This window comes from Bombus vancouverensis, chromosome 1 (genome assembly GCF_051014615.1).
Source record: "Bombus vancouverensis nearcticus chromosome 1, iyBomVanc1_principal, whole genome shotgun sequence".
Taxonomy (NCBI): domain Eukaryota; kingdom Metazoa; phylum Arthropoda; class Insecta; order Hymenoptera; family Apidae; genus Bombus; species Bombus vancouverensis.
In genome coordinates this window covers 22,606,380-22,634,263 of record NC_134911.1, presented here as the reverse complement: position 1 = coordinate 22,634,263, position 27,884 = coordinate 22,606,380, and the positions used below count along the sequence as shown (strand labels likewise).

Here is a 27,884-nt window from a genome sequence, read left to right as displayed (position 1 = left end):
ATTGCTGGTGGTAGGCAGGTAACACGAAGGTAAATCGGTGAAATGGCAGTGGTGGTGAACGATCGTGTCAGAGGGCAATGGATGAAGTTAGTCAGTCGGCGTTTGCTCGCGCCGCCACCACGATGGAAGTTCATCCATCGCGCTTACGTTTCGATCTTTCGTATGAATCGTAAACGGGTCGAGTGAGTAGCGATTTACTAACCGATTTATTATGCTTCGAATGTACGTTTTCAAATTATCGATAACGTTGATAATATTTAATACGATTGCTTCGTTAGTTTATTTTTTTTTGGTATATGGTAGAAAGCTAATGTAAAGTTATCGTAGAATGTAGCCTCAGAGGCGATTGCCAGCATCGGAATGTCAGGGTCCGAAAAACCGATCAGACCGATCAGACAATTGTCCTTGCAACCACCTGCGCCTCGTCGTCAACAAATTAGACGACAAAGATCCGCGGAGGATGACAAATCGTTGGAAATCTGCGCGAGTCCCTTCGCACGTGGCAAGCGTGGAACGAGCGGTAAATCCGGCTCTGAGAGACCTAAGGTATCCTCGATTTCTTTGACGATATTTCTTGTTATTTGTTATTTTTATATTTGACATGTTGTATTTATTATATTTTTTATACTGTACGACTGTAGTACGACGAATTGTAGATGAGCACTAGACCGTGAACTTTTATACAAATGTATATTTTTATGGATACGACTAAAGAAATATGAATACTCACATAGAAATTTGTTTTACCTATTAGAAATTACAAAGTGTACTTTACTTTGGATGTAAAAGAATGCTTTGGATATAAGAGAATATTTGGATACTAAAGAAATATGAATACTCACATAGAAATTTGTTCTACCTATTAGAAATTACAAAGTGTACTTTACTTTGGATGTAAAAGAATGCTTTGAGTATAAATGAATATTTAGATACTAAAGAAATATGAATACTCACATAGAAATTTGTTTTACCTATTAGAAATTACAAAGTGTACTTTACTTTGGATGTAAAAGAATACTTTGGATATAAGAGAATATTTGGATACTAAAGAAATATGAATTCTTACATGGAAAGTTGTTGTACCTATTATAAATTACAAAGTACACTTTACTATGGATATAAAAAAATATTTTGGATATAAGAGAATATTTGGATACTAAAGAAATATGAATTCTTACATGCAAAGTTGTTTTACCTATTAGAAATTACAAAGTGTATTTTACTTTGGATGTAAAAGAATACTTTGGATATAAGAGAATATTTGGATACTAAAAAAATATGAATACTCACATAGAAATTTGTTTTACCTATTAGATATTATAAAGTATACTTTACTTTGAATATCTCTATTCTATATATTACACGCATGTATAATTTGCATAATTTGGATATTTTTATACGTTCTACAAAATTGAGCATTCTTTCGTCTTTACATTTTCCATAGGTACATAAATACCCGTAGTCCCAGTGACTATATATCGAATTAGATTTGAGTGGAATTATTTAACTTTGGAGTAGACGCGATATTAATTTATACTTGAAATTCTAACAAACATCATTGATGGTCTATACGTCTTTTTAAAATACAAAGTTATAAATTAAAACGATGCATTTCGATATTAGGTAACTCGGTTCAAACCGTCGTAGATCGTCTACGACCCAATGATACTAACTGAGAATTAATTCTATGATAGTGGCCAACGAATTTCAGGTTCGCGTTGCCTGGAAGGAAAACCGCCAAAAGAATGACGAAGAACTTGGGCAAGTTGAAGTGGTGGCTCGTCAAATTCCTGGACGATCCAAATCGACCACCCGAAGGTCAAGGGATTTCGCGGGAATGGACAAACCAACGATCCTTTATTCGAGATTAGAACTGGCCGAGAGGCTGAGGCTTGCTTGGAAAAATCGCGAGAAGAATAAAGCCAACATTAACATTTTTCTTGCCCGTGAAACCGTGGATGAAAGATGCGAGTCTGAAATGTCCAATCATACTACGACCACTGTCCCATCATCTCCTATACGAGAAAACAACGAGGCTAAAATCGAAATACCTCTTAACGACTTTAAAATGCCGGACGAGAAAGAAGAAAAAGAAGAGGAGGAACTTATTACTAACAAATTAACGAGACTTTTATCAGAGAACGACGATACGATTACTTCGAGGAAAAGCGACAGAGAATTGTCGCTTCTGTCTCTACAATCCTCCACTGAAACGAAGCAGGTTCTAGAAGAAAGCAAGGTCTCTGTAAATATGAAGAATATGGAACGAGAAGAGGCTGACGTAGAAAAGGAACAATTGAACGAGGTATAATTGGATATTATCGTAGATCTAGGTTTTGTAAAGCTGATAGACAAAAAATATTATTCATATACTAATACGATACAAGTGGATTATCTTGTTTCAAGCAATTATTCCCTCGTTTTTTCCTCTATTGGGATTATTTTCTATTTCAAGGAAACATCGAGGGACTCGAACATCGACGATACCAATACGAAGAAAAAGTCGTCGGCAAGCATCGACTGTTCGCATTATCGCGTTGCAAACACAACGTTGCCGTCGATCAAAATCGAAAACTCGACCCTGGCAGTTGCGAAAGCGTCGAAGGAGGATTTTTCATCGGCGAAACAAAAGCGTGCGAGCTTTCATAGCGGTACCAACCGAGCCTTCCTCGACCCAATTAGATCGTCAACGGAGTTCAGATGGAATTCTATGTCGGATAAAAACGTACCGCACAAATCGTCGATCGATGATCGTACCGCTACGGAGAAAGATACTTCAGCCGGAGCGATCGTACAGAGCAAAGAGAACGTTACGAACAAAAGGGGCGCGTCGGAGGAGAACCCGATCGAGTTTCGCTGTGATTTGGTCAGCGAGAAGAACGTAACGCCAAAGATGGCTGCAAATAGTAAATTGATTCGCGTAAGTGAGAAAAACGCGCGGGTTAAAGCGACGATCGAAAGCAGAGACGCTTCGGTAGACGATAAGACAACGACGATCCAGAGAACAAACGAGGCGGATCGATTTAATTTGATTAAAAAGACTCCATCGACTAGCACCGTAACCGAGGACAAAGATAGTTCTACGATCGACAAAGCTACGTTTTCGAGAAATTCGTCGGAAGTGAGATGCAGCTCGGTGAACGAGAGGAATCCACCTTCGAGGAAGACGATGGAAAACCAGAAGATCGATGGAAAATCGAGAAGGACCTGTTCTGCGCCTCCGCAGCGACGTTTCGAATCAACTTCGGGGAATAATCGCGTTCAGATTAACATAGTGATTGATTCATCGGGGAAGAACAAGAATCAGGGCGAGCAAGATGTGGAGTGTAAAGATAACGCGATAGAAAAAATAGATATGACTTTGACGAAGGTATATTTTATTTTCTTTTCTCAAATACACAACTTTTTCTAAGCGACACGTCGTGGTACTTTCCACGAAACGTGACATCATTGCGATAAAAGAGAGGCAAAACGGAGGTGATAAAAATTAGAAAAACATTTTATCTTCATCATGAAAACCATTCCATTTGCGAAATTTTTGCAATATTTCTTCTATCATACGTGGATGCGATCGTTCAAGATACTTGATTTATTATTAAGTAAATTGTTCGATGCTCTCGAAGTTTCTTTCTTATACGATTAATACGAATTACGTAATTAACACGTTAGATATCGTCAAATCGAGCGGTGAGATCGGCGCCATCGAAGAGGCGATCCAGAAGCGCGAAAAGACGATTTTGGGGAGGAAGCAACTCGAAACACGAAGAAGATGGAAAATCACGGAATAAATCGGCTGGCCGTGTAAGGAATTCGATCGACTCCAGAACGATGGACATCGTTACAATGGTATCCCTTGTTAGCTCTGCAGACAGCGATAGCGATACCGAGAATTCACCCAGGGACGATAAGTTGATCGACGAGCTACGCAGCAAACTACCTACTACATCAATTATTAAAACTTCGATTAATTCGGCTTTGAGTAGCACAGGCAAATCTATCAAATCAGGTAGATAGCGAACATTGAACGCTTTTTAGTTAAAAAAAAAAAAAAATGGTTTGCTCGAAATTAATCGATCACTCGAGGCTACTTGTCTCGCTGTGGACAATTTCATAAGTCGAGTTTATCTTCTAGTTCCGAATTTTATTTCTTCGGTAGCTGCTTTGCCGTAGATCACTCGTAGACTTTGTAGAAATACACACACGCATATATAAGAAGCCTGTCTTATCTTTTAACGGATCTTTTTAATTTTAAAACCATCTCTTCCAGTTTTTAGATAGTTAGAGCTTTGCATTTTAATTTACTCACAAATGTTATCTTCCTTATGATAGAAGATTTACGACAAGAGTGTATCGAGATATCTTTGATCCTAATATCATTGGCAACAAAATATCTTTGATTTCAATGTCATCGCTGGATTATAAATTTTTAATGGATTTATGGGAAATTTAAAATTGTAAAAATACATAGAATACGTAGCACGCGAAAATATACAAAGTAGAGGTTTACAATGCTTGGTATACGAAAGAAATTTCTGCTTGTAAATTCGCAATCTAGTTATCAGTAACGATATCAAAAGATCTTGTAGAAAGACGAAAAAGACATTTTCTTTTGCCACTTCGTTATTCCGCAACATTTTGTACATAACTCGTATATCATATATATATATATATATCGTTCTATAGCAGCTAATAAAAGCTGCAAAACATAAGTTTATCGATACAACGTGGCTTAACTGTTTTTCTTCAACATTTATCTAAACTTTATGAGATCACCCACATTGTGTTAAGCACGATTAGATTAACGCATTGAGACAAGTTGCGAATGACAATATCCTCGTGTTCGCGAAGGAATATCGTGCAAGAATTTAATAACACACGTGCGCGTGTAAGGACGACCGTGGAATGATAATTGAACGAGTTAATTAGAAGCGACGTAAGACACGCGAGCTGCGCATGCCGCGAATTATTTCGAAATGTCCATCTTCGTTTACCGGTCCTGTCTTCAAGTACAAAGAAAAGAACACGTACGAAAGAACGCGTTGTTAACTGTTTGTTCATTATCCGCACGAATCTCTACGAGATCTTCCGCAAACTTTTAAAGGTTCCCTCACACGGAAGATTCCCAGTCTCGTATATGGTCGAACGATACCGTTTTGAAAAGAACGTGTTGCAATAAAATTTTATTTTTTCGTTCGTAAAAAAATTGAAGAGCTCGTAACGAAAAGAACGAACGCTCGTGCCTGTACATACTTTTCCACAGAAGAGAAAGATACTCTTCTTGAAGCATCTTTAATATATTTGTACAATACGTTTCATTGTCTTTTTTTAAACAAAGTACTCATTATATTATACCACTGACACGAGTGTATTTGCAACCATATCGCAAAGAAATGATGTCTAATCAAATTATGAAGTCACGGATCTCATGTCAATGTTTACTTTCGTAGAAACGATCAATTTTCATTCGAAGATAAATCGAACGTGTCTTCGTATCATAGGTTATTCGTTGAAACGTCGGACGAATTTGACGAGGATACTTTTTTATTACTACAAATTACTCGACTGTAAAGAAAAGAAACGACCAACGTGTCTAAAATAATAAATTCTCTCAAAGTTAATCCACGATGAACAGCACTTTGAAAATTACAAAGAAATTCTATGTATAGAATTCACCACGCTGTATTATCCACGTATAGTATCCATACACCGTACATAAAATACATATCGAACGAACGAATAGTAATAACGCAACATGAAATATCAATATCCTACGGATTTATTTATGTTATATATATATATATAAAATATTTTTATACTTATTTCAAATTCTTAATCGTTTTACGTGAAGCTTAAAACTTTAACATGCCTTTAACACACTAGAAGAATACTAACGTACTTCAATTGATTTGTGAAAGTTCACTTTTACGTAAACGAAATTTACCAAATCTTCTACGTTTGCATACCGATTGTTTGCAGCTTGCACATACATTACCCTTAATCTCTTATCACGGGAAATTCTTCTTGCAAGAAATTTAAGGTACGAGCAGAGGTTAGAAATTCCTTAGGGTACGTTTCGCTCTCGAATCGTTCTAGCACTTGACTTGGTTCCTTTAATACGTATATCGTCGCTAATTAAAGGGAACTTCTATCGTGCAACGACATGAAACCCGTGAAGACAATAAGAGGATCGAACACGTTAAATCGACCAAACTTCTTCTCTATTACGCCACTGACCCTGAAGCGAAATATTCCATTGAAACTCGCCACGTAATCGGGTTTTAATAATTGCACTTCTATCGATGGCTGTTCGGTCAGGGTAAACGCCGATGCGATTTAACGATGAAACTTCTAAGAACGATTATTCGTAAAGTATGTATACGCTTTCGAAGATCGTGAGAAGTGTCGATGAATCAAAACGTCAACGATAGAAGACGCTTATCGAACCAATTAAAATGACTAGTATTATAATTTTTATTTTTATAATTACTAAATGCTTTTACTTATATAATTACTTAAATAATAATTACTTAATAATTACTTAAATGCTAAATATGCAAATGCTTTCCATGACATTATGTTTACCTTTATCGAGACAGAAACGTAATTACCAATTACTTTTGGTTTTTTTAATTACCCATTCGTATTGGTTTAATTCCATTGGTCTATTGGGTTGGCAACTAAGTGATTGCGGATTTTGTCATTAGATGGTATTGACAAAATACGCAATCACTTAGTTGCCAACTCAATAATTATATATATATATATATATTATAGTTTAATATATAATATATGATATATACAGATATATATTATAAATAACGCATTTGGGTAGATAAAATCAAAATTTGGTGAGAAGAAGAAAGAGAAGTTCGAAGAACATTTGGACCAGCAATAAGAAAATAGATTGAAATATAAAGGAATTTTTTTATATTTCTTCTACATGTAATATATAATTTTTTATTACGAAAAAATTGAGCAATAAAAATGTTTTAAAGTCTTTCGCAATTTTCTTCTTCCAATCGTCTTTAAGACCGGAATATATCGTCGTGGAGTTGGTAAAAGACGATTGGTAACGAAACGGCATGAAGGAAAAAAATGGAGATGGAATACGATTCGTGGAAAAATATTGGATAGCTCATTTAGTCTCTGTAAAACCGAATCGATGACACGAGATATCGTTTGGCCCAGTTTTCGGTAAACGGCAAAGTGTTGCGAATACCAGCCCATTAAATCAGGTTACTTGGTAAACATACTTATCGTGACTATAAAATTCGGCTCGATATTACCTTGATTAAATTGAACAGACGAGAAAATCTTGGCAGTAGCCAAATAAAAACGCGATCGAACGAATTTATTCAAATGGAATCGATTAAATAAATACAATCATTACGAACATATCGTGACTATTGTCGTTCGTGAACAAATATAGTTTCGATTTATTCGAATAAAATTAGAAAACTATCTTCTGTATGTACAGGTATTTAAACATTAACGTTGCCTCGATGCTAGCTTAAACGGCTAGTTTAAATAGCATTTGAAATATTTTAAATATCTTTAGAAACAGAATAAAAATAAATAGAAACTTTTTATATAGATCTCTTTCAAAATAGCTTAGATATTATTTACATGTGTGTTTAAACTAGATGAAATCTGCAAAATTTTCGTATCATCAAGAATGAGATCATCAACAAAATCGAAGTCGTTGCTCAGTTTCCTTTCAGAATTCCTTCGACGAGGATGCTTCATCGAAAGAGCAGCAACTGTCGTCGGGGGAGGAGAAAAAAACGACACAACCGAGGCTGGCGATCGTTAAACAACGTGGAAACGGAACGACTTCGTCGAGCGAGGAAACAATGTCCTGGAGAACGGACGTTACCGGCGGTTTAGCTCTGCCTATTCTGGCATTGATTCACGACGTCGAGGAACCGCTCGACGTTCCGTTGACTGATCGTGAAAAGAGATGCCTGGCCGTGCCTATTGGTGATCTACACGATAAAAAACGGAAATTACTAAAAACTCGTAGCACGCCATCACGATCGTGAGTATAAAAAACAAATAGAATTTCATGATTCTTTAATAGCACCTTGGCGAAGAGCATAATACAAATCGTATAAACTGTATCGTGTAAAATTAGGTCGATAGTTTTTTAAATGAAATACGTACATGCAATTTGCTAAATATCACAGATATGACAAAATTTTTTGTTAAAAAATTGCCTGGTTCGATGAACAAAGTTTAATAAAATATCTGAATCTGTAAAAGGATATATCGCAACAAGCAGTTCTAAAATTTCCCTAAAATTCTTTAACCTATCTCTTTTTCATAATTATGATTTATTTTATATGTTTACATGCATGTACATATAATTTACGCGATTATAGCTTTCATCAAGGAAAAAGGTTTTCAATTAATGAAATAACGAGTATTCGTCTTCGAACGTTATCAGACTCGTTTTCTCATTACTAAGGAATTGGCTACATTTTAAGGAGAACGAAAATAAATCGCACGAATATACTCGCTTATCTTATCACACGTGCTATGCAATTAAAAAGTCTTTGCATATTATTGCATATTCGATATCATCAACACGCTTTTGCATATCCAATATATTAGATAATGTAACAAAAGTTTTCTAAACAAGAAATGAAGAATTTTCAAAAATGTAACAAGTATTATTATTATATTATATAAGTGTGTCAAGTTTACGTAACAAGAAAATGATTTGTAACGACATATTTCTTTACCCAATTTTATTGTAACATGCATTCATGAGGGGAATTTAATCGCGACATCTGATACGATAGCAATTTTTATTCCGACAATGCTTGAACATCGCGGCACGATTCCGATCATTTGAGAATTTATACGATATCGATGAAAGAGAGAAATGGAACGATAAGAGGCCTACCATAATCGATATAGAAAGGATAGCGAACGAGCTGTATTAATAGTTCTTATAATACGTTTCCTCTTTATTCGAGGGTAACAAAATCACGTGAACGATAGATTTCTCGATGAGTTTGCTAAAATATCCAACAGACGTACATTTCACTTTAATATCTGTTTCCTTCCTTCCTTTCACAATCTTTCTATCGGGTTGAGTAATAAGTACGTTTGTAAAAAGTTTCTCACTAGCTTATACATATATATATTTCGATGAATATTACGAAAATCGTGTAAAGAATATATCTCGAGCAATATATAAAAAGTGTACTCGTAAATTTATGGAGAAATAGAATAGATAAGTTACTCTTTGATTATACAGGGTAAAACAAAAAAAGTTAATTTTAGAGTAGATAGTAACTTTTAGAGTACATAGTACTTACCAAATGATAAAAGTTCATCCTAATAAAGACGTTATAAACATCTTTGCGCTTTGGTTGAAGTGAATAACTTTCCCATTTTATACGAAAGTAATAACACTTGATGTTTTTCTTTAAAAGTGAATAAATTTATTATTCCTAATGTAATTTCACCATTACCTAAAAAGATGGGTCATGTCTGTCACAGAGCAACATACATTAGAATAAATTGTTTTACAGTGGAATGGAGAGACAAACGACATCTCTAAAAATAAAAATGCACGAGTCGCCGAGGTTAATCCCACAGAAAATGGAGATTCCCGCGCGACAAATTAATACATCCATAAATAATTCCACCGCGAATGTAAGGCAAATATTTCATTGCGTTACGTACAATGGACTTATTTTTAATTATTAAGAAGCAATTTATAAAAGTTGCAGGTAAAATCTGCACTCACACCACCTCCAAAGGAAACTCTTCAACATGTGCAATCTATGTCTACAGAACCACACTTTCAAACCAATAAAGAGAAAGAATGTTGGCATCTTTATAAGAAAATGTGCGACAAAGGCGTTTGCGTTTCTTTTGATACGGTTTTAAGGTTTGAATGTGAACAATTTTAAATAATGTAAATAAAATGTTCTTCTACGTGCTGTAATATTAAAAATATAATATTATAATAATAGTTTGATGTTTTGGCATTGATTTGTGTTTGCTTAAAATATTGTACACAGATAATTACAATGATTTAATTAATTTCTGGTATCGGCCTAGATTTCTTTTAAACATTGTGCACGGAATTATTGTAATTAGAATAAATTAATTAATTTTATTAAGAAAGAAATTATTTTTCAGGGGTATGCTTACACCAACGGAATATCGATTAAGACAGAAAAAAGTTTCACAAAATTTGTAACAGCATCATCGATGGCAAGATTCTTTTTTTATAAACTGTTGTAGTACTTTTGTATGAAATCGCCTAACTATTTATTATTTTTATCTAAAACATGGATCTAAGAAAAGTAGCATTGATACACGTTAAAACAAGACGATCAAAATCGTATAGCGATCTGACCTCGTAGTTGATAATATACTGTATTTTTAGAGTTTAGATACGAGTCGAACAAAGTGTAATTAAATTACATCTTGTAAATTTACGAGAGATATTCACCTATCTAACAAATAAAATGTTTGAATTGGTTCTGTTGAATTTTAGATGTATATGCATATCAACTGCCTATTTTTTAGAGTATTTATTGATATATATATATAAATACACAACAGTGTTTCAGGAAATAAATTAAGATGAAAAAAAGAGATTTATGAAGCGAAATTAAAGATTACAAATATAGTAAAAAGTCACGTCACTGCTATTGATTATTATAGGAATTAAAATACATAAGAACTCACAAACTCAAAACAAAGTTGATTATTTTGTATAATATTTATAACTTGTTTCTTTGTATGAAAATGTATAGCTCAATAAAATGTATAGATAAATTATCTTAATCATTTACAACGAAGTTAATTCTTAGACTCCTGTATTGAATGTTTTGTACCATATTTATAATTTGTTCCTTTATATAATAATATATAAATCAATAAAGTACTTAAATCGTTGTACAGTAACATATTTTTCGTGTAATCATCTTCATAAACACGTAAAAAATAAAATTCGTAAATATCTGCAACTTCACTTCTAATGATAATAAAAATCGCATATTTTTCTGCTATTCTGATGAAAATAAACCAATCAAAATTTAATTAATAACGACATCAATGAAAAATATATATTTTTTTTAACTAATCTTGCATATTTCTAGGGACTTAAAATATTAAGGTACGTTACTGTTTTATGCGTTTTACCACACAACTGTCAAATTGACAAAATCAGTTAGCGTTTTATAAAGTATGTACGCGAAATCACATGTGGGTGGTTGAAGGGAAACCAATAGCAGGATGACCTGCACTCGTAATGTTCATTTATTGCCATGACATATACGATTAATGATGTCTCTACCGCTTGGGAGCAAGGTTAATGTCGATTACAAAGCACGACTAGAACACAAGTTATACCTGGTATGTCATAATGAATGAAGGTTAATCATTTCATATAATAAGTAACCTTGATTCTGTAGCTAACTTTTGATATATACATGATAATCCTAATATAATATAATATTATATTGTTTCTAATATGCTATTATTTTTCAATGACACATACAAATAAGAAAACCACTAGAATTTAATATACTTCTTGTTTATTTAATATTGATTTAGTTATTTTATTAATGAAAAATGTTCAATTTCTTCTAATAATAAGAACAAAATATTAATAATATTTAATATTTAACTAAAATATTGCTAATTATATCACGGATGTTATTATTATTTAATAGGCTAGAGAAAACCCAGAACCAATATTCGATGTGTCTGAATGTGCTTTAAAACATGTACCCTCTGGTATTTATTCACTGTGTAGAGTATTCAGAAAGAAGGTGCTATGGATGTATAGTAACAAGCTGACTTCACTTTCGGGTGGAGGTGCCTTAAGCGATTTATCATTACTCGTTGTATTAGATATTCGTGATAATGAATTTACTCATTTACCATCAGACATAATGTGTCTTGCTTCTCTCAAGGTATTATTGAAGTCGAATAAATGAAATTATTTGAGATTTCTAAATTATTTTTTAATTGTATATATTCCAGGAACTCTATTTACAAGACAACAATATTCGAAAACTGCCAAACGAAATAGTACATTTAAGTAAATTAAACATTTTGAATGTGGCAAAAAACAAATTGAAACAATTGCCAGAAGCAATGGGAAATTTAAAGCAGCTTAGCATGTTAGATATTAGTCATAATAAACTTCATAAACTCCCTAAATCTTTGGGTTATGCACAACAATTAGCAGAGTTAAATATTGATGGGTTAAACTTATTGTATCCACCTCAAGATATTTTAAATGGAGGCACAAAAGTAATTATAGCATTTCTAGCAAATGAAAGTGGCATTAAATATTCACCAGAAGAGCCTGATTTTGAAACAGATATATCAAGAAATATAAGTTTTGAAGATATGCAAGGGGTATATCAGAATAAAAATAATGATGTACAGGTATTATATAATGTAGGATTATGAACTTTGATGTTGCACTTACACAGCGTGTCTTAAATGTTTTGATTTTTACTTTTAGGCTGCATTACAGAAGCTAGAAAAAATGAAGGCATGTGGATGCTTCTTTTATTTTAGTATGCTTTCAAATATATCTTGCACATTTGCTACTGTTTATTGTGAGACTTAATTTTTATTTATGAAATACTTATTATATGTTCACAAAAGTAAAAATTTATATGTTTGTATTGTAATATTTCTAAACTATGCTTGATTCTGCTTATTTTTAATTCTGATTATTTTGAAGCAGCTGTTTCTATAATATTTTAGTAAATAAAAAAAATAATTTGCAATTTGAAGATTTATTTTGTCTTGCAGGAGCATCGCCAAAATGCATTATTAGAAGTTGAAAAGAACATCAAGCAACAACAAGAATATGAAATGGAGATGCAGACAATGTTAAAAAAACACAGAAAGAAGGTAACTAGAATTAGAATTACTTGTTTACAATTAATGCTTTTAATATATTGCATTAAAATATCTCTATTTCTAGCTTTTGCAAGATCTTGCTTTACAGCAAACTCAGTTACAACACGAATTACAAAAAGTACAACAAGAAAGAGATTCTAACAGAGCACGCTTACTTTCTTATATTTATAATGGTATAGATAAAATATTTCTGTATTATATTTATTTTATTCAAAAATATAAAGAAGTATCTCTTAATGAAATTGAAAAAAATTCTTTTTCAAAATTACAACTGCTAACGTATCAATAATTTCCTTTAGCTGAAAAAGAAGCAGATAATGTTATTAAAGAATTTTTAAGAAACAGCGAAGAAGAAAGGCAAACTCAAGCTGAATTATTAGAAAAGGAAAAACAAGAAGAGATGCAACTATTATCTTCTTGTCATACAGAACAATTTATGTTCCGTACAAAGGATACTCTTCGTTAGTATTAAATATTTAGAACAATATGTAACTAATTATATAATTGTAATCTTATATTAATGTATATGATTTTAATAGTTTCTATGGAGAAATTACTTGAAGAAGAACTTCACAGAACTAGAAAGTTAGAAGAACATAGTAAATATAGAGATTGTGCTGCACAATCTTTACTCACACTGTTAGTAACATACTAATAATATTTTACATAAAAGTAAAAATATGTTTAACGTTTAATAAATATTTCAGAGAAGTAAGGAATAATGATCATTTAGCACAAATAATGCAAGATCAAGCGGAAAAAAGACAAGATTTAATTGACACATTAAGACAAGATGAAGTTTTGCAAAAGGCTGCTGTTGCAGCACTATTAGAACGTAGCGATGCACGTTGTTGGAGTATCGTGCAACAAGTCAATTTGGTACAATCGCAATTAGCTGCACTTACGAACATTGAACTAGAGAGGCGAAAATTAGAAATTAACCAGCAACTTGTATGTAGTATTCATAACTATTTAATTTTTTTTACATACACTTAGATTTCTATACTATGAAGATATTTTATTATTTTATTAAATAGAATGAAATAGCTGAAAAAAGAGTAGCCTTGAGTGCTATTCTAATGAACTTATTAGAACAGCAGAAAAGCAGAAGAGATCAGCTTCTGGAAACAATTAATAGCATAGAACAACAACGTTGTATTACTGTAAGTATAGGTTTATATGTTATTGTTTTTCTTATTATAATTTCTATAAAATTATTATTCTATCTTTTAAGAATTCTAGAAGACAAAGTCAATTTTGGTTAATGCAATATCAGTCTTTAATGGAAACACGTCCTCAGGGTTTATTAGAAATGTTAGAGCCAACGTTAGTGCGACATGTTGCAATAGCGGGTGCATTACATTGTTTGCCATTTCTAGCTTCTTTGCCATCATTACTTCCAGATCTTAGTGATGAACAATTGAAAGCTGTATGTGAAGTATTAATTCATTTTTACCATTTGTTATCATTCAATTCACAAGTTATAACACATTTCATATTCTAGATTGGAATACACTGTGAAAATGATCGCACTGCTATAAAACTTGCAGTTGAAAATTACTTGGCAGAATTAAAACTCAACGAATTTAGAACACCCATAATACCTTCTGCACCATCAGAAGAAGCTTGTACAAGTTCTAATTATCAAGAATACAATGATACTCAGAGCATCAATACTGCCGAATGTGTAATTTGCCTTGATTTACAAGTAAGCAAAATGTTTATTCTATTTAAAAATTTTTCGCAATAAAATTCACAATATAATTTTTATGATTTCATTTTTCTTATAGTGTGAAGTAATTTTTCTACCATGTGGGCACCTTTGTTGCTGTTCAGGTTGTGCAAATATGATTTCGTCAAATTGTCCAATGTGTAGAAGTGTGATAGATCATAAAATTCACATTGTAAAGCCTTAAAATTTGAATATTTTTTGTAAACATTTCCATTTAGATATTATTTGTTTATTAATTTAAAAGTATATCAACAAATTACTATCTAAAATTTTATATGGAAGAATGTAATAACGTATATAATACGTATTATATATAATACGTATGTAATACTTTAAATATTTCCATCTACAAAAAATAATATCTCATAAAGCTATAAAATTTATCCAATAAATTTTTTTTAATTATATATCTCTTCCAGTTAGTAATTTACTCTAATGTTATAGTTTTAGTCTTTTGTTAAATTACGATTATTATTGAAATAGAATTTTAGGCAACAAAATTCAGTTATGTATATGAACTGTTTGATATAATATCATATAGATCATGTATAATAATTATATTTAAGACAGATTAAAATTATCTAACTTTTTTATCATTATCTACAATAAAAATAAGAAAATATTTTAAATATTTGAAAATAAAGAAATAGAATGAGTTGCATTTATTAACACTTGACTGCAAATGTCAACTTTTATATAAAATCATCACTGACATATTTGTACATACAATAGCCTTACGAGTACTGTGAAAATCATAATTTTAATCTATTATGGTGGTTGAGAGTTAATAATGCAAAAATACCAAAAATAATAAACAAGCTTTTATAAATGATAATTTATATAAGAAAACTTTTTTATAAAATCTCATTTCTTAAGTGCAGTATCTTAAAAGCATTCATTAATAAAATATTGACATTTTACCAATGTATATATGCTCTTTAAACAAATATTGTTAAGCTTAAAAAGTCATGAATAAAAAACGTTAAAAAAGACAATTTGTTTTGAAGTTTTAGAAAATTTGAAGGAAATTTGAATTAACAACTTTTTATACTAATATATTTTACCTTTTATTATAGAATAATAAATAGAAACATTTAACATGTTTGGTAGACTTATACAATAATTGTGTAAAATATATACTTATTTTTATCATAACTTATTTGCTTAATACATATCAAAAAACCATAACTTCTCTTCCTCCATCCTCCTCTTCTATAATATCATCTTCATCCTTTTTCTGTTGTTTTTTTTTAGATGTTGCATCTTTTTTTTCTTTTTGTGCTTTACGGAAATTCTCTAATGATTCTTGCAGTGGGTCAACAAACTGCTCAAACTCAATATCATTCATTGCTTGAATAACATCCTGACCGCTTATTGTTTTACGATTTCCTTTCTTAGCTATGATGTTTGCAGATGATGTCAAATACAATATAAAAATTGAAGATGCTTTTGCCACTGCAGTTCTAGCATCTTTAGCAATTGTAACTCCTTCTGGTAATGCTTCTTTTATAATTCTTGTTACAACTGCATTTGGTAAATTAAGATCTTCAAGCCTTTCTGCCATCTGATGTTTTTATTTAAATATTCTATATAAACATAATATTTTGGGGGGTGTAGTAGAATATTAAAAAAGATAAAAATCTTAATTGTTTATAATATACTACGTTATGCTTTAAGGTTATGATGCAGTATGAACGAAAAATATTAAATAAAATACAATAAAAATTACGAATTAAATTACCTTGTTTTAAAGATGTTACCACAATCAAGTTATCTTTTAATTAACTTATACTAAAATTATATCGGAATAAAACACAGTTTCTTCTTATTTCCCGCCAATGTGTCAATTGCACATATATTCAAAATGAATATTGAAAATAACACATATAAGGAAAAGAAGGATAAGATGTCACAGGCATATGAAATTTTCCAACATTTGTACTATTAGATTTAAATAAATAATGTTAACAATCATGCTTCTGTTCTCAAGTGGTATGAGTACGTGGTGTAGTGTATAACACAAACATCAGGTCAAGATTAAAATTCACACCGCCATCTATATAAAATAAATGGCGCAATTTCGAAAGTTACAAGCACATATAGTATTATTTATTTGAATGTTACGTTAAAAGAAAAATGATCTATGCTGTGTGAGGTTTCACCAATTTTTACCAAAGATAATAGTTATTAAAATATAACAGTCACGTATATTTTATTTTATAAATATAAAACCATATTGATAAAAAATCTTTGTAAACAAATGTTTCAAATAATAATGTTTTCGCTATAATTTTCAATCATGGTATTGATAAAGTTGGAAATGATATGAAAATGGTAAGACTCCAATAGCTCCCAAAATTTTGTCACATACAATCGTAGAATGACATATACAGTTTAGTTGCCAGATAAAATCCCTCACGAGAGATAACATGACGTTACATTACCTCCACTGGCACCCTACAGCTATTTCGCATGTGTCACGTGATATGAATTTCGTCCAATGACAATTATTATTCGTTTCCCCACCTCCATTTGTCTACAGTATGAGTCACAACGTCACTAGTCCACTAATTATACTACTTTCACCACTACCATTAGATCTTCTCCCTTTTTTCCCTCGATCTAGTAAGTAGCAACTAACAACCCTGAAACTGACAAACTAGTCTAACAATATTTAGTTCGTATCACGGTCGTATGTCGCATGTATCGTGGTCCGTAGTCCGTGGTTTGTATAAAGCTGAGAATCTGTCGTCTGTACGGTGGTTTGACAAGAGCCATTCGGTACCAAAATTAATTCCGAAACTGACAGTTTCATCACTGCAATCACCAACTACAACGAAAATCGAAACAAGGCACCATTCGGAGAAAAATGTCAAAAATCGAAGAAGGAAATGCTCATATACGACAAGCTGAGAAAAGGTATTGTTAATATAAAAGATACTGTCAATGCAGAATTGCGAGTAATTATGCCAACAATTAATCTGACTTTCGTCAATTTTTTTTGCATGAAATCGATAATACGTACTTTTTCATAGTGTAAAAATAATTTCATTTTTATTGATCCACTTATTCAAATACGGGAAATCTATGTTATAGCTTGAAAACATCACTGTTAAAATGGAGACCTGATTTCGAAGTTGCGGCCGACGAATATACAAGTGCAGGTAAAATATATACATAGAAATCATTGACATAACAATATCACACAATTAATAATCATGTTTTCTGTTATTTATTTTAGCAACTTGCTTTAAAATAGCGAAATCTTATCAACAATGTAAAGAATGCTTAATGAAAGCTGCTGATTGTTATAAAGAAAATAGATCGTATCCTTTTAAATTGATACAGTTTTTATATATATTGGGATAGAGTATGATTTTAAGTTTCTTTTATACAATTTAGAAGCAATTTTATTCTTTAACATTAATTCTACAAAAGATGGTTTCATGCTGCAAAGTAAGTTCTTTAGATCCTTAATAATATATTATGAGAAATGTTATCATTTGCTATAATATATTCAATTGTAGGAGTATTGAACATGCTGTATTAATTTGCAAAGAAATGGGAAATCTTGCAGAAGCACCAAAACTAGCACATAGTGCTTGTTCTTTGTATCAAATGCATGGGTCACCTGACGCAGGTGCAGCTGTACTTGATAAAGCAGGCAAAATGATAGAGGCCACTCAACCACAAGAAGCACTAGAATTATTTAAACGAGCTGCTAATATTGTTATGGTTAGATATAATTTACTTTTGTAATTAGTGATAATGTTATTGAAAGTCATATAATATGTACTTTTCAATGAAGGCTGAAGATAGTCCACGTCAGGCTGCAGAATACATGAGCAAAGTGGCAAGATTATTAGTAAAACTACAAATGTATGATGAAGCAGCAGATGCAATTCGGAGAGAAATTGGAATGCATCAACAGATAGATCATGCACCCTCTGTTGGTAGATTAACAGTAGCATTAGTGTTAGTACAGTTAGCTCGAGCTGATCAGGTAGCAGCTGAGAAAGCTTTCAAAGAATGGGGAAACTACTGTGAAGCTCCTGAGGTTTGAACCATTTAAAAATTTAAGACTTTGTAACTAAAAACATTACATTTATCTTCATTTGTTCTTACTTATCATCAGGTTAATACATTAGAAATGTTACTACAAGCATATGATAATGAAGATGCAGATGCTGCAAGAGCAGCATTAAATAATCCTTTCATTAAACACATGGATGTTGAATATGCTAAACTCGCTAGAAGTATACCTCTACCACAGCAACAATATGCAATACCTCCTCCAGGAGTAAGAGCAAATGCAGCAGAATCATATACATCTCCTAATGCCTCAAAATTGGTGGAAGAAACTACTAGTGAAGTTCAAGTAAGCAATAAATTTGTTTATTTAATAAAACTATATATATAATATAATTATATAATAAAACTACATGTAAAAAGACTTATAAAAATTTTCTTCAATTTATATCACTTATATCACTTCAGAACATGAGTATTAAAGAATCTAAAGATACTACCACAACGTCATCTGAAGATACTATTGAGAAAGAAGAGGCACAAGCAGCACCTTCGAAAAACAAAGGAAATGAAGAAGAAGATGACGAAGAATATGAAGGATTATGTTGATTGCATATTATTATTATTAAGGTTAACTATTTATATCTTGAAGTATAAACAAATTTTATTTTGTAAAAGATATTATATTGTGTTAATCTAGATATATATATATATATATATATTTAATGCCTAAAAATATTCTTTACAGGAATACTAATCATACACACACACACACACACACACACACACACACACACACACACACACACACACACACACACTTAAATCTTGTTAAATTCTTTAATGCACTTTTACTAAGCATTATTTAATGGTTAGTAAAACTTTAGTAAAAAATATTTCGAAAAATATTCCTAAAAATACTTTCGGAAATACATTGTTTAGAAGGAAATGTTTCTTATTTAAAATAACAGTTACATAAAATATCTTAGATATAATTCCTTATACATGCTGCAAGGAATCCTATGACAAGAAGTAAATATGTAATATATATGCATTTATGTTGAATATAACAATGTTTAAGAATATAATCTTTAAAAAATGCTTCATAAGTATTATATTTTTTTTGTTCTTGTAGAATATATTCCGATGATTGCAGATCTTGTCAATAAAGATGTATAAACACAAATATATTTTAATAATCTAATTTCATGTTTACGAACTGTAAAAATATATATAGAAAAATAAATTGTTACTGCGAACGCTTAAATATGTGTTGATTCTCTTGATATTGCGTACAAGTTAAAAGAAATGAGGTTATGAATAAATTGAACTCTCTATACATGTATACTCACAAATTTTGTCTTCCAAAATCACAGACTATCTTTTTCTATGGCATGTCCTCAAAAAGATAAGAGATTTTAACACAATACTTTTCACTTATTCACAAAATTTTAAATACAACTTTTCACTTGTCGGTTTTGAAAGATTGCCGCGAAATGACGCATCAACTACTCAAAAACATAAATCACTAAGGATAGACAAATTAAAAAGAAACTTACATATACGTGATTATCTAAAAGTGTTTCATATATAAATACATAGTAAAAAAATTATTTATATTATTAACTAAACAAAACGATAGTCTTTAATGTATTAAAATTTTATAGTTGGAAATTCACGCATTTTTTTTCACTTGTTTCGCTAATTCAAGTTGCTTTAGAAATATAGTATGTACAATTTTCTCAACTTATTTCTGTAACAAATTAAAAACTAAAATTGCACAATTTATTATGTAATTACAAACAAATTATAATAAATCTCATATTGTACTGAAACTAAAATTGAATTCAAATATAACAACAAATGTCAAGTTTATACAACACAATATTTTCAAAAAATTAGCGCGAAACAAGTCTGCGCAAGCTTCAATCTGTGGATATAGATGAGCAAATATCATCGTGTAATAAAACGCTTTTAAATGAACAAGAAACATGAAACTCCTATATATTGTTACGAAACTAAATAAATAATATAATCAAATATTAAATTTTACTATTTATCATCCATATTTTATCACTACTTCGATTATTAATCAGTCCTCTATCGAATGACTGTGAACTTCACTTTAGGAGTTTCAACACGAAATCAATATTACAGTGGCTGTTAGAGAGGCGTGTTTGCGCACGAACGTTAAAATCGAATAAATAGTCGTCTGCAGGAAGACTGAAAGCAGACGTCACAATACACGACGACGTCGTGGTATCATAACACTAGAGCGCGAGCAAGTGTCAATTTTGATTATTGTCATCGTTCATCTGAGTATCGATAGTTCTGTCAAGATCGTTTGGAATTTCCACCGATGATCGACAAATCGCGTATACGTATTTCTGTGGGTGCCGTGAGGCGGCGAGAAAGGCCACCTCTTTAAATTAAAAGAAGGAATGACGCTGGAGAATCCGTTCTTTGTCGTCAAGGAGTAAGTAAAAAAATGATCTCCCTGTTGTATGAATTTTTAACGAATATTCTTCAAGTTTCAGAATTATCCATAAAAAAATCGATATCAATATCAGTGAAGTTTATGCACTTGTCAAGCTTTTGAATTTTTGTTGCTCCTTTTGTGACATTGATGTCGTATATATACATCAACCCTTTAAGAATAGTCGCAAACGAAATTACAAAGAAACTTTACTTTTGGTGTTTCGAAATAATTTCTAGTTGTTATAACTTTCGTTGAGAATGTTTTAACGATAATCCATTTATTCTGCATCTTATCTTAATATACATGTACATACGTTATAAACACCTCCCTCTAATCTGAACTTTTTATATGTATTATTTTGTTCGCTGAATTTGTTCAACGTTTGACTCGTTATTTTTATCGGGAATAGCGTTGAATCTTTTTCTGCAATAATTTTAGATTAAATTCATTGCATTTTTATGTTTTTATAATGCGTAGAAAAGCATATTAAATTTGCAACATTCTATTAAATGTATCAATAGACACTTTTTTTTATTTTTTAGTATTTTTATTGAAAAATAATTGAATTATTTTTATACAATGTTTTCATATTTTAATGCGCATTTAATAGACACAACAAACATAAAGTGACAATGTATAATCGATTGATATTTCTTATCAAAAAAGACTTTTTATTTGATATTACCTATAACTCATTTCCCAAATTATTTTATTTTTATATTTAATAAATACTACTATTTATTACTAGATATGAACTATTAGAAAGAAACTTTGTTGTATATTTATTACAACTAATTAAAATTTCACGTGTACAAAATTGTATTAGTTTGTTAAGTATCAAAAACAAATTTCCTGATATTTAAAGTACTTGTTACGATTACATAACACTTGTTAAGTCAAAGTGCTTATATTTATATAACATATTTGTGATCAACTATTAATTATTAACGACGTTGCAGTGCAAGAATTTATCGTTTCCTTCTTAAATATGAAATAATTTTATTCATTTTATTCCTTACAAACAATAATAGTTTGTGTTATTTATTTACATGTATTATATTATTCTATATTATATATTCTTATATTTTAATGTATAATTTATTTATACTACTAATATAATATTTAATTAATATACTCATTATAATTTTTTAATTTATAATATAAATAATATCGCTTATTTGTTTTGTAGCGAAGTTTGCAAGGCCTTAAATAAAAACCGCGGTTTATACGGGCGCTGGACGGAATTGCAAGATGTTATTGTCACGAGCTCTACCGTGAGTGGGGGAATCCCAATCTCACGTGACGAATTGGAATGGACTACTACCGAATTACGAAAAGCCTTACGCTCGATAGAATGGGATCTCGATGATCTAGAAGACACGATCTATATCCTTTGATATACATCTATACATTACGAAATATATGATATTAATTCTTTCAGTATTAAAGTTTAATACTAGAATGGTGTACTTAAATAGATAACATGTGCATTTTTTTTTTAAATCGTCATTTATTTATTGAAATTTATATAAAATTAATTGAAAAATGTTCTTTTTAAAATTTTGAATTTTTATATCCATATGCTATATTTCCCTTAATGCACTATATGCGTGACTATACGTATTGTAGAAAAAAATCCGACAAAGTTTAAGATAGATAACAAGGAATTAACGGTTCAACGAAGTTTTATCGAACAAACGCGAGAAGAAGTTAAGGTAATACTTCTTAGATAATATTCAATGTTTATATTAATTAGTAGCTTAATTTAATATTTTCGAAAATGTACAATATCCGACCGAATGACGTGTAAAAACGTGCATGACATGACTGCTTGTGGAAAAATAAGAAAATCATATAGAAAACAATTTTTTCATTCTGAGATTAGTTTTTGAGAAAATCGAGTTTCAAAATTTATTAGGTATATTTGAATTTGTATATTTGAAATGTTATTCTAGATGCGAAAGTAAGCAAAAAATGTAAAATAAAATTGTTCCATTCAAAGTTTAGTTTTCAAGAAAATAGAGTTTGAATATGTTTAATTAAAAATCGGTGTAGTAGTACATGCGTATGATGAATTATCAAATTTATTTTTCTCGAAAATAAGACGTCTTATGAAAAAATGTTATTCTATATTTTCACACATGAAACGATTATTTTAAACTTGTCCAGTCCGGAATTAGCACTACTTAAGTATACTTGATAAATTCTCAAACTCGATTTCCTCGAAAACTATGTTGAGAATGAAAATATTTTATTTTATACTTTTTTCTTATTTTTCCACAAGAAATCATGTAATGCAGGCTTTTGAATATTATTCGGCCAAACTCTATATATATGTATATATATATCGATCATATTACTAATTTGTTGCAGACTATGAAGGATAAAATGAATTTAAGTAGGGGTCGAGATCGCGATAATACAGCCAGACAGGTTTGTCGGATTTATATACTATTTATATATATTTGATTATCTTTATAGTTTTTGTCATCTATTATCGTCTTAATTGTTTAGGAGCATTCAATGAAAGTACCAATTATAGTTTAAAAAACATCACGAAAAATATAAGACATACATACATGTGCTTATTATATTTTATAATTATATAACTACATAATTATAATTATGTTTATCATTTGTTCAAATAAAAATAATTTATATTATCATATTTTATATTTAGAGTTTGTAACACAATATATTAACTTCATAGATGGAATTGAAAGTAATTCATACAAATGTATTTTCTTTTATACGTTTAAATTTCGCTCGCAAATTACTATCGTATACATTGCGACACCTATATGAAGTTGTCAAATTCACCGATAATGTTGATAGTGATTATTAAATTTGCTTGTTTGTTCCTTAACGCTACAACTTTTCTATTGCTTTACAAATAAGATACTAGCAATCGAAATTACTGAAAATAGAAAATGGTTTATGCGGTAAATCAATATTTGATATCATGAGTGTAATTCATAAGATAAGATTTTTGTACTACATTAGTATAATTTACATGTACTTGTCAAACGATTATTAAACATCTTTACATCAATGTGTACATATTTATAGCTAATATATATGAGCTATATTTTTAATTTAACAATTTGTATATTCATATTTTGTTATTTATCGCAGCCACTCTTAGATAACAGTCCTGCTCGAGTTCCTGTCAATCATGGTACAACAAAGTACAGTAAATTGGAAAATGAAATTGATAGTCCAAATAGGCAATTTTTGGGAGACACGTTACAACAACAAAATGACATGATGAGACAACAAGATGAACAATTAGACATGATAGGTGAAAGCATTGGAACGCTTAAAACAGTATCCAGGCAAATTAATACTGAATTAGATGAACAAGCAGTGTAAGTTTCTAATCAGTACTATTTAAATTTATCGTTACTGATAATATTACTTTTTAGTTGGTTTTTGAATATATGTTTTCAATTGTTTCAGTATGCTAGATGAATTCGGTAATGAGCTAGAGGTGACTGATTCTAAACTTGATGCGACAATGAAAAAAATGGCCAAAGTTCTTCATATGAGTAATGGTAATTATAATAATTACATTCCTGCTCCTACTACTGCAACATCTAGTGTTTCTGATCTTGCCTCTAAACCTTCTTCTCTATCATCCTTATCAAATACAATAACTAATTGTTTCTTATGTTCTGGAGATTAAATAGATATTTTTATTATAATTTTACCATAATTATTCAGTAATATTTATAAACCATGTATTCTTTTTGCTTGAGCATTTTCTTTTGTTCAAATTTATTTACAACATTTGGCTTTGTTATTGATACCTAATTTTTATGTGATACAAAATTAATAATTTTAAACATTTACTGAAAAATTATGGAATTGTGTAATGAATTTAATAATTCATTTTGTCTTTACAATAACATTGCATATTGTGATTATCCATGAATAAGTCATTTCCTATTCATTCTCTTCATTAATTTAAGCTAATTTTTAGCACTATTGCACTTATTTTTAATGATTTGATTTTTCTATTAAATATATATAGAATTATACTGCTATATGATTATTTAGAACGAGAAATTTATTGGAGAGTAGAAGTCTCATTAAATTGAAGTTACTTTTAAAGCAAAAAATTAATAAAATAAATAGCATTTATAATTCATATATTTCATATAATGAAATAACCATTTTAATGTCTTTAGTTTTTTATTATTATATTAAGTATGAAATTGACAAATTATTTATTATTTATCAAATGATTAAAGTTTTAGTAAAACGATAATAATAAGTTAAAACATGTTATAAACATGAAATAAAAGTAAAAATTGATACTTAGTAGGAACTCCCACTTAAATTATAAAAGATCTTTCTGTTATTTTATTCATCATTTTTATTATAATAATATAAAAGGAAAAATTGAAAAATTTATATTTTAATACTCATCTTTCCATAATCTTCATGCTTTTCTTACACAATATATTCAAACATAAGATCTTATAAATGTTGTGTTAACTTTTATTCTTATCATAACAAAAATAATCAAAAACAAAGATTAATTTTTTAATGTAAACAGTTGTTGAAAATCTATGTATATAAAATAATTAGTATATAAATTTATAGTTTTTAAAAAAGTTATATATATTTAAATTTAGTAAATTCTCTCTAAAAGTGTAGTATTAAAATGGACCAGTTGTAATTTCAGAACAATAGTTAATTTTAAAACAATACAGTTCAAGTATTTATTTACATAGCACGATAGGCACTAAATGGTAGCATGAAATTCAATAGCAACATCAGAAAATTAAAGAAAGTTAACATATATCAACAAAATATAAATAAATAAACAAATTGTATATAAATACCTCAGTATATAGGAATTTAAAAAAGTAGTTCAGATGAATAGAGAAATGTTAACGTATTGCCAAATATTTCAAAACATGTATCAAAGCAGGAAAAGGTAGCACAAGTAATTTGTGCCTGAGAAAATTTTAATGTCATAAATTTATAGACAAATATATATAGTATACATATATACATATATACTATTAGAAAAACATTTTCAATAAATTTGGAAACTTCTGATACTTCTACTTCCAATGTACACAACATGTGATATTAATATATTGATTAAAGCGTAGACAAAAATAGTTTAGGACCTGGTAGTGTGAAATATTCATACCATATTGTGAAAGTACCAGTCAGTTTATGTGTGTAATGAATGTAAATGAAAATATAAAGTTTGAAAGAAAAGTGTTGAAGAGAAAGAAGAGAAAAATGTGAAAACAATTATTTGTACGTATGGTGATTGTTGATTGATTGTTTCTCAATGCGAATGAGATTGTTCATAAGTACTATAAAATTTAATGACTCCAGATAATCTGAAGCTCTCTCTCCATTTTAAGAAAGTAAAACATAATGAAATGAATTGAAAATTAGAAATTGATACGTTTATTCATTGTTAGAAGAGTGTTGATAGTATAATGTTGTGAATTCATACGTAAAAGAGAAATTGTTTATTCTAGTTGTACTTAAAAATTAAAAGAAAAAATTATACCTTATTATTTCACATAAATGACCAATTGTGAAGACATACTGATAAATAAAATTTGAGACTTTATTTATACTGTACATGTTACTGTAAAGTACCACAAACTCCTACCCGCTGAAACTATTCAAATAATAATTACAACAATATTATATATGTATAAGAACTCGTTATATATTGAATTCTGTGTTTGAGAGATAATAATGAATATATTTTTTCATTAAATTTTTGTTGAAACCAATTTTCAGCACTTTACTTTGTTTATTACATTCAGTTTCTCTAATACTCATATAAGTAAGCAATATAAAATCTCTCAATCATGGAATATGATCTTTTTCACTTAAAACATGTTTATAAATATGTCTTATAGGTATGTCATTTTTTCCTCATTTTTTGCTTTTATATGTTTATGCGAAAATAATTTTTATTCATGCGTTTATGCAATTTCTAAACAATGAATATATATAAAAATTATTATTTTGATGCTTCTGTAATTTAATAAATGTTACAATTACTGCTTGTTATGTATAAACAACTCAAACTCAAAATATAATTTTAAAAGGTATTTAAATTAGTTTATAATATTGATTCTTTGCACTTTTAAAGTATTGAATGGATATGGCAAACATCTTTCAAAATATGTAAAAGATTAAATCTTAATAACAAATTTATAGCTTAATATTTAAGTGCAGAGTATCAATGTAGAAAATATAGTGTTGTTATAAAATGTTTGTTGAAGAATGCATGTTGAAAATAATATACAATATTTACTGTTTGAAGAAGGGCCAAATATATAAATATTAATTTTTCTTATATAGTATGCCATATATGACTTGTTTAATTTTACCGTTGTTCAATGAATGACGATAAAATCTCTTGATTCTGACTACTTTTTTTATAAGTGACGCATGTGATGTTACTTTCCGTTTGTTTTAGATCGGAGACAATGGGTAGCCATTGGAGTGTTGACCGCTATATTGGTGTTTCTAATAATTTTATTTATAATTAAGTGAATCTCGTTTAATTTCCTAGTTTCCTTAAGAATTTATTGGTTCTTCTTCATAGCATTTAGACGAATGTGTTAAATTCTGTTTTAATAATGAATTATTAATAGCGATATTCTATGATCCATTATAATAAATATTTACAGTTATTACATTTTTGACAGGATAATTATGAATTCCCTTTCCCAATTGCAG

The 27,884-nt window shown here is 29.8% G+C and overlaps 5 protein-coding genes across 20 annotated transcripts in view; 4 read left to right on the top strand and 1 right to left on the bottom strand.

Annotated features, from left to right (window-relative positions):
* Nucleotides 1-20,212, bottom strand: part of LOC117159419 (DNA polymerase epsilon subunit 3-like) — a 36,150-nt gene extending 15,938 nt beyond the window's left edge. For 8 of the 13 annotated variants that reach the window (XM_076623000.1, XM_076623035.1, XM_076623006.1 and 5 more), the window contains exon 1: nucleotides 20,026-20,211. Coding sequence is in view for 2 of the 13 variants with exons in the window: in XM_033339310.2 (XP_033195201.1) it covers nucleotides 15,819-16,208 (390 nt within the window). In the remaining 11 variants the exon portion in view is untranslated. Of the gene's footprint in view, nucleotides 1-15,686; nucleotides 16,231-16,385; nucleotides 16,808-20,025 lie in introns of those variants that run through there. The other 5 variants (XM_076623010.1, XM_076623002.1, XM_033339310.2 and 2 more) reach the window with 4 other exon arrangements.
* LOC117159454 (uncharacterized) lies at nucleotides 285-10,822 on the top strand. 2 transcript variants are annotated; one of them, XM_033339300.2, is made up of 8 exons: nucleotides 285-546; nucleotides 1,712-2,305; nucleotides 2,456-3,370; nucleotides 3,670-4,006; nucleotides 7,711-8,038; nucleotides 9,543-9,666; nucleotides 9,744-9,904; nucleotides 10,159-10,822. In XM_033339300.2, exons 1-8 carry the CDS (start codon nucleotides 361-363, stop codon nucleotides 10,217-10,219), a joined length of 2,706 nt encoding a protein of 901 aa, XP_033195191.2. In that variant the 5' UTR covers nucleotides 285-360; the 3' UTR covers nucleotides 10,220-10,822. The 2 variants fall into 2 exon arrangements, with proteins under 2 accessions (XP_033195191.2, XP_033195189.2); XM_033339298.2 differs by having other exon boundaries at nucleotides 9,738-9,904.
* On the top strand, nucleotides 11,153-15,561 carry LOC117159455 (E3 ubiquitin-protein ligase LRSAM1). 2 transcript variants are annotated; one of them, XM_033339302.2, is made up of 13 exons: nucleotides 11,153-11,382; nucleotides 11,703-11,945; nucleotides 12,016-12,426; nucleotides 12,506-12,535; nucleotides 12,802-12,903; nucleotides 12,977-13,085; nucleotides 13,212-13,373; nucleotides 13,452-13,551; nucleotides 13,620-13,863; nucleotides 13,950-14,075; nucleotides 14,147-14,341; nucleotides 14,417-14,620; nucleotides 14,703-15,559. In XM_033339302.2, the coding sequence occupies exons 1-13, from the start codon at nucleotides 11,311-11,313 to the stop codon at nucleotides 14,826-14,828; spliced, it is 2,124 nt and encodes a 707-aa protein (XP_033195193.1). In that variant the 5' UTR covers nucleotides 11,153-11,310; the 3' UTR covers nucleotides 14,829-15,559. The 2 variants fall into 2 exon arrangements, with proteins under 2 accessions (XP_033195193.1, XP_033195194.1); XM_033339303.2 differs by lacking the exon at nucleotides 12,506-12,535 and having other exon boundaries at nucleotides 14,703-15,561.
* LOC117159456 (gamma-soluble NSF attachment protein-like) lies at nucleotides 17,216-19,380 on the top strand. The gene is made up of 8 exons (XM_033339304.2): nucleotides 17,216-17,563; nucleotides 17,741-17,808; nucleotides 17,886-17,970; nucleotides 18,083-18,100; nucleotides 18,172-18,379; nucleotides 18,453-18,701; nucleotides 18,780-19,022; nucleotides 19,142-19,380. The coding sequence occupies exons 1-8, from the start codon at nucleotides 17,514-17,516 to the stop codon at nucleotides 19,280-19,282; spliced, it is 1,062 nt and encodes a 353-aa protein (XP_033195195.1). The 5' UTR covers nucleotides 17,216-17,513; the 3' UTR covers nucleotides 19,283-19,380.
* Nucleotides 20,213-20,857: 645 nt separating the features above from the next.
* LOC117159458 (syntaxin-6) lies at nucleotides 20,858-27,841 on the top strand. Of its 2 annotated transcripts, XM_033339306.2 has the most exons (7): nucleotides 20,861-21,149; nucleotides 22,342-22,538; nucleotides 22,773-22,867; nucleotides 23,526-23,585; nucleotides 24,288-24,520; nucleotides 24,612-24,706; nucleotides 27,622-27,841. In XM_033339306.2, the coding sequence occupies exons 1-7, from the start codon at nucleotides 21,115-21,117 to the stop codon at nucleotides 27,696-27,698; spliced, it is 792 nt and encodes a 263-aa protein (XP_033195197.1). In that variant the 5' UTR covers nucleotides 20,861-21,114; the 3' UTR covers nucleotides 27,699-27,841. The 2 variants fall into 2 exon arrangements, with proteins under 2 accessions (XP_033195196.1, XP_033195197.1); XM_033339305.2 differs by lacking the exon at nucleotides 27,622-27,841 and having other exon boundaries at nucleotides 20,858-21,149; nucleotides 24,612-26,768.
* The last annotated feature ends 43 nt before the right edge of the window (nucleotides 27,842-27,884 follow it).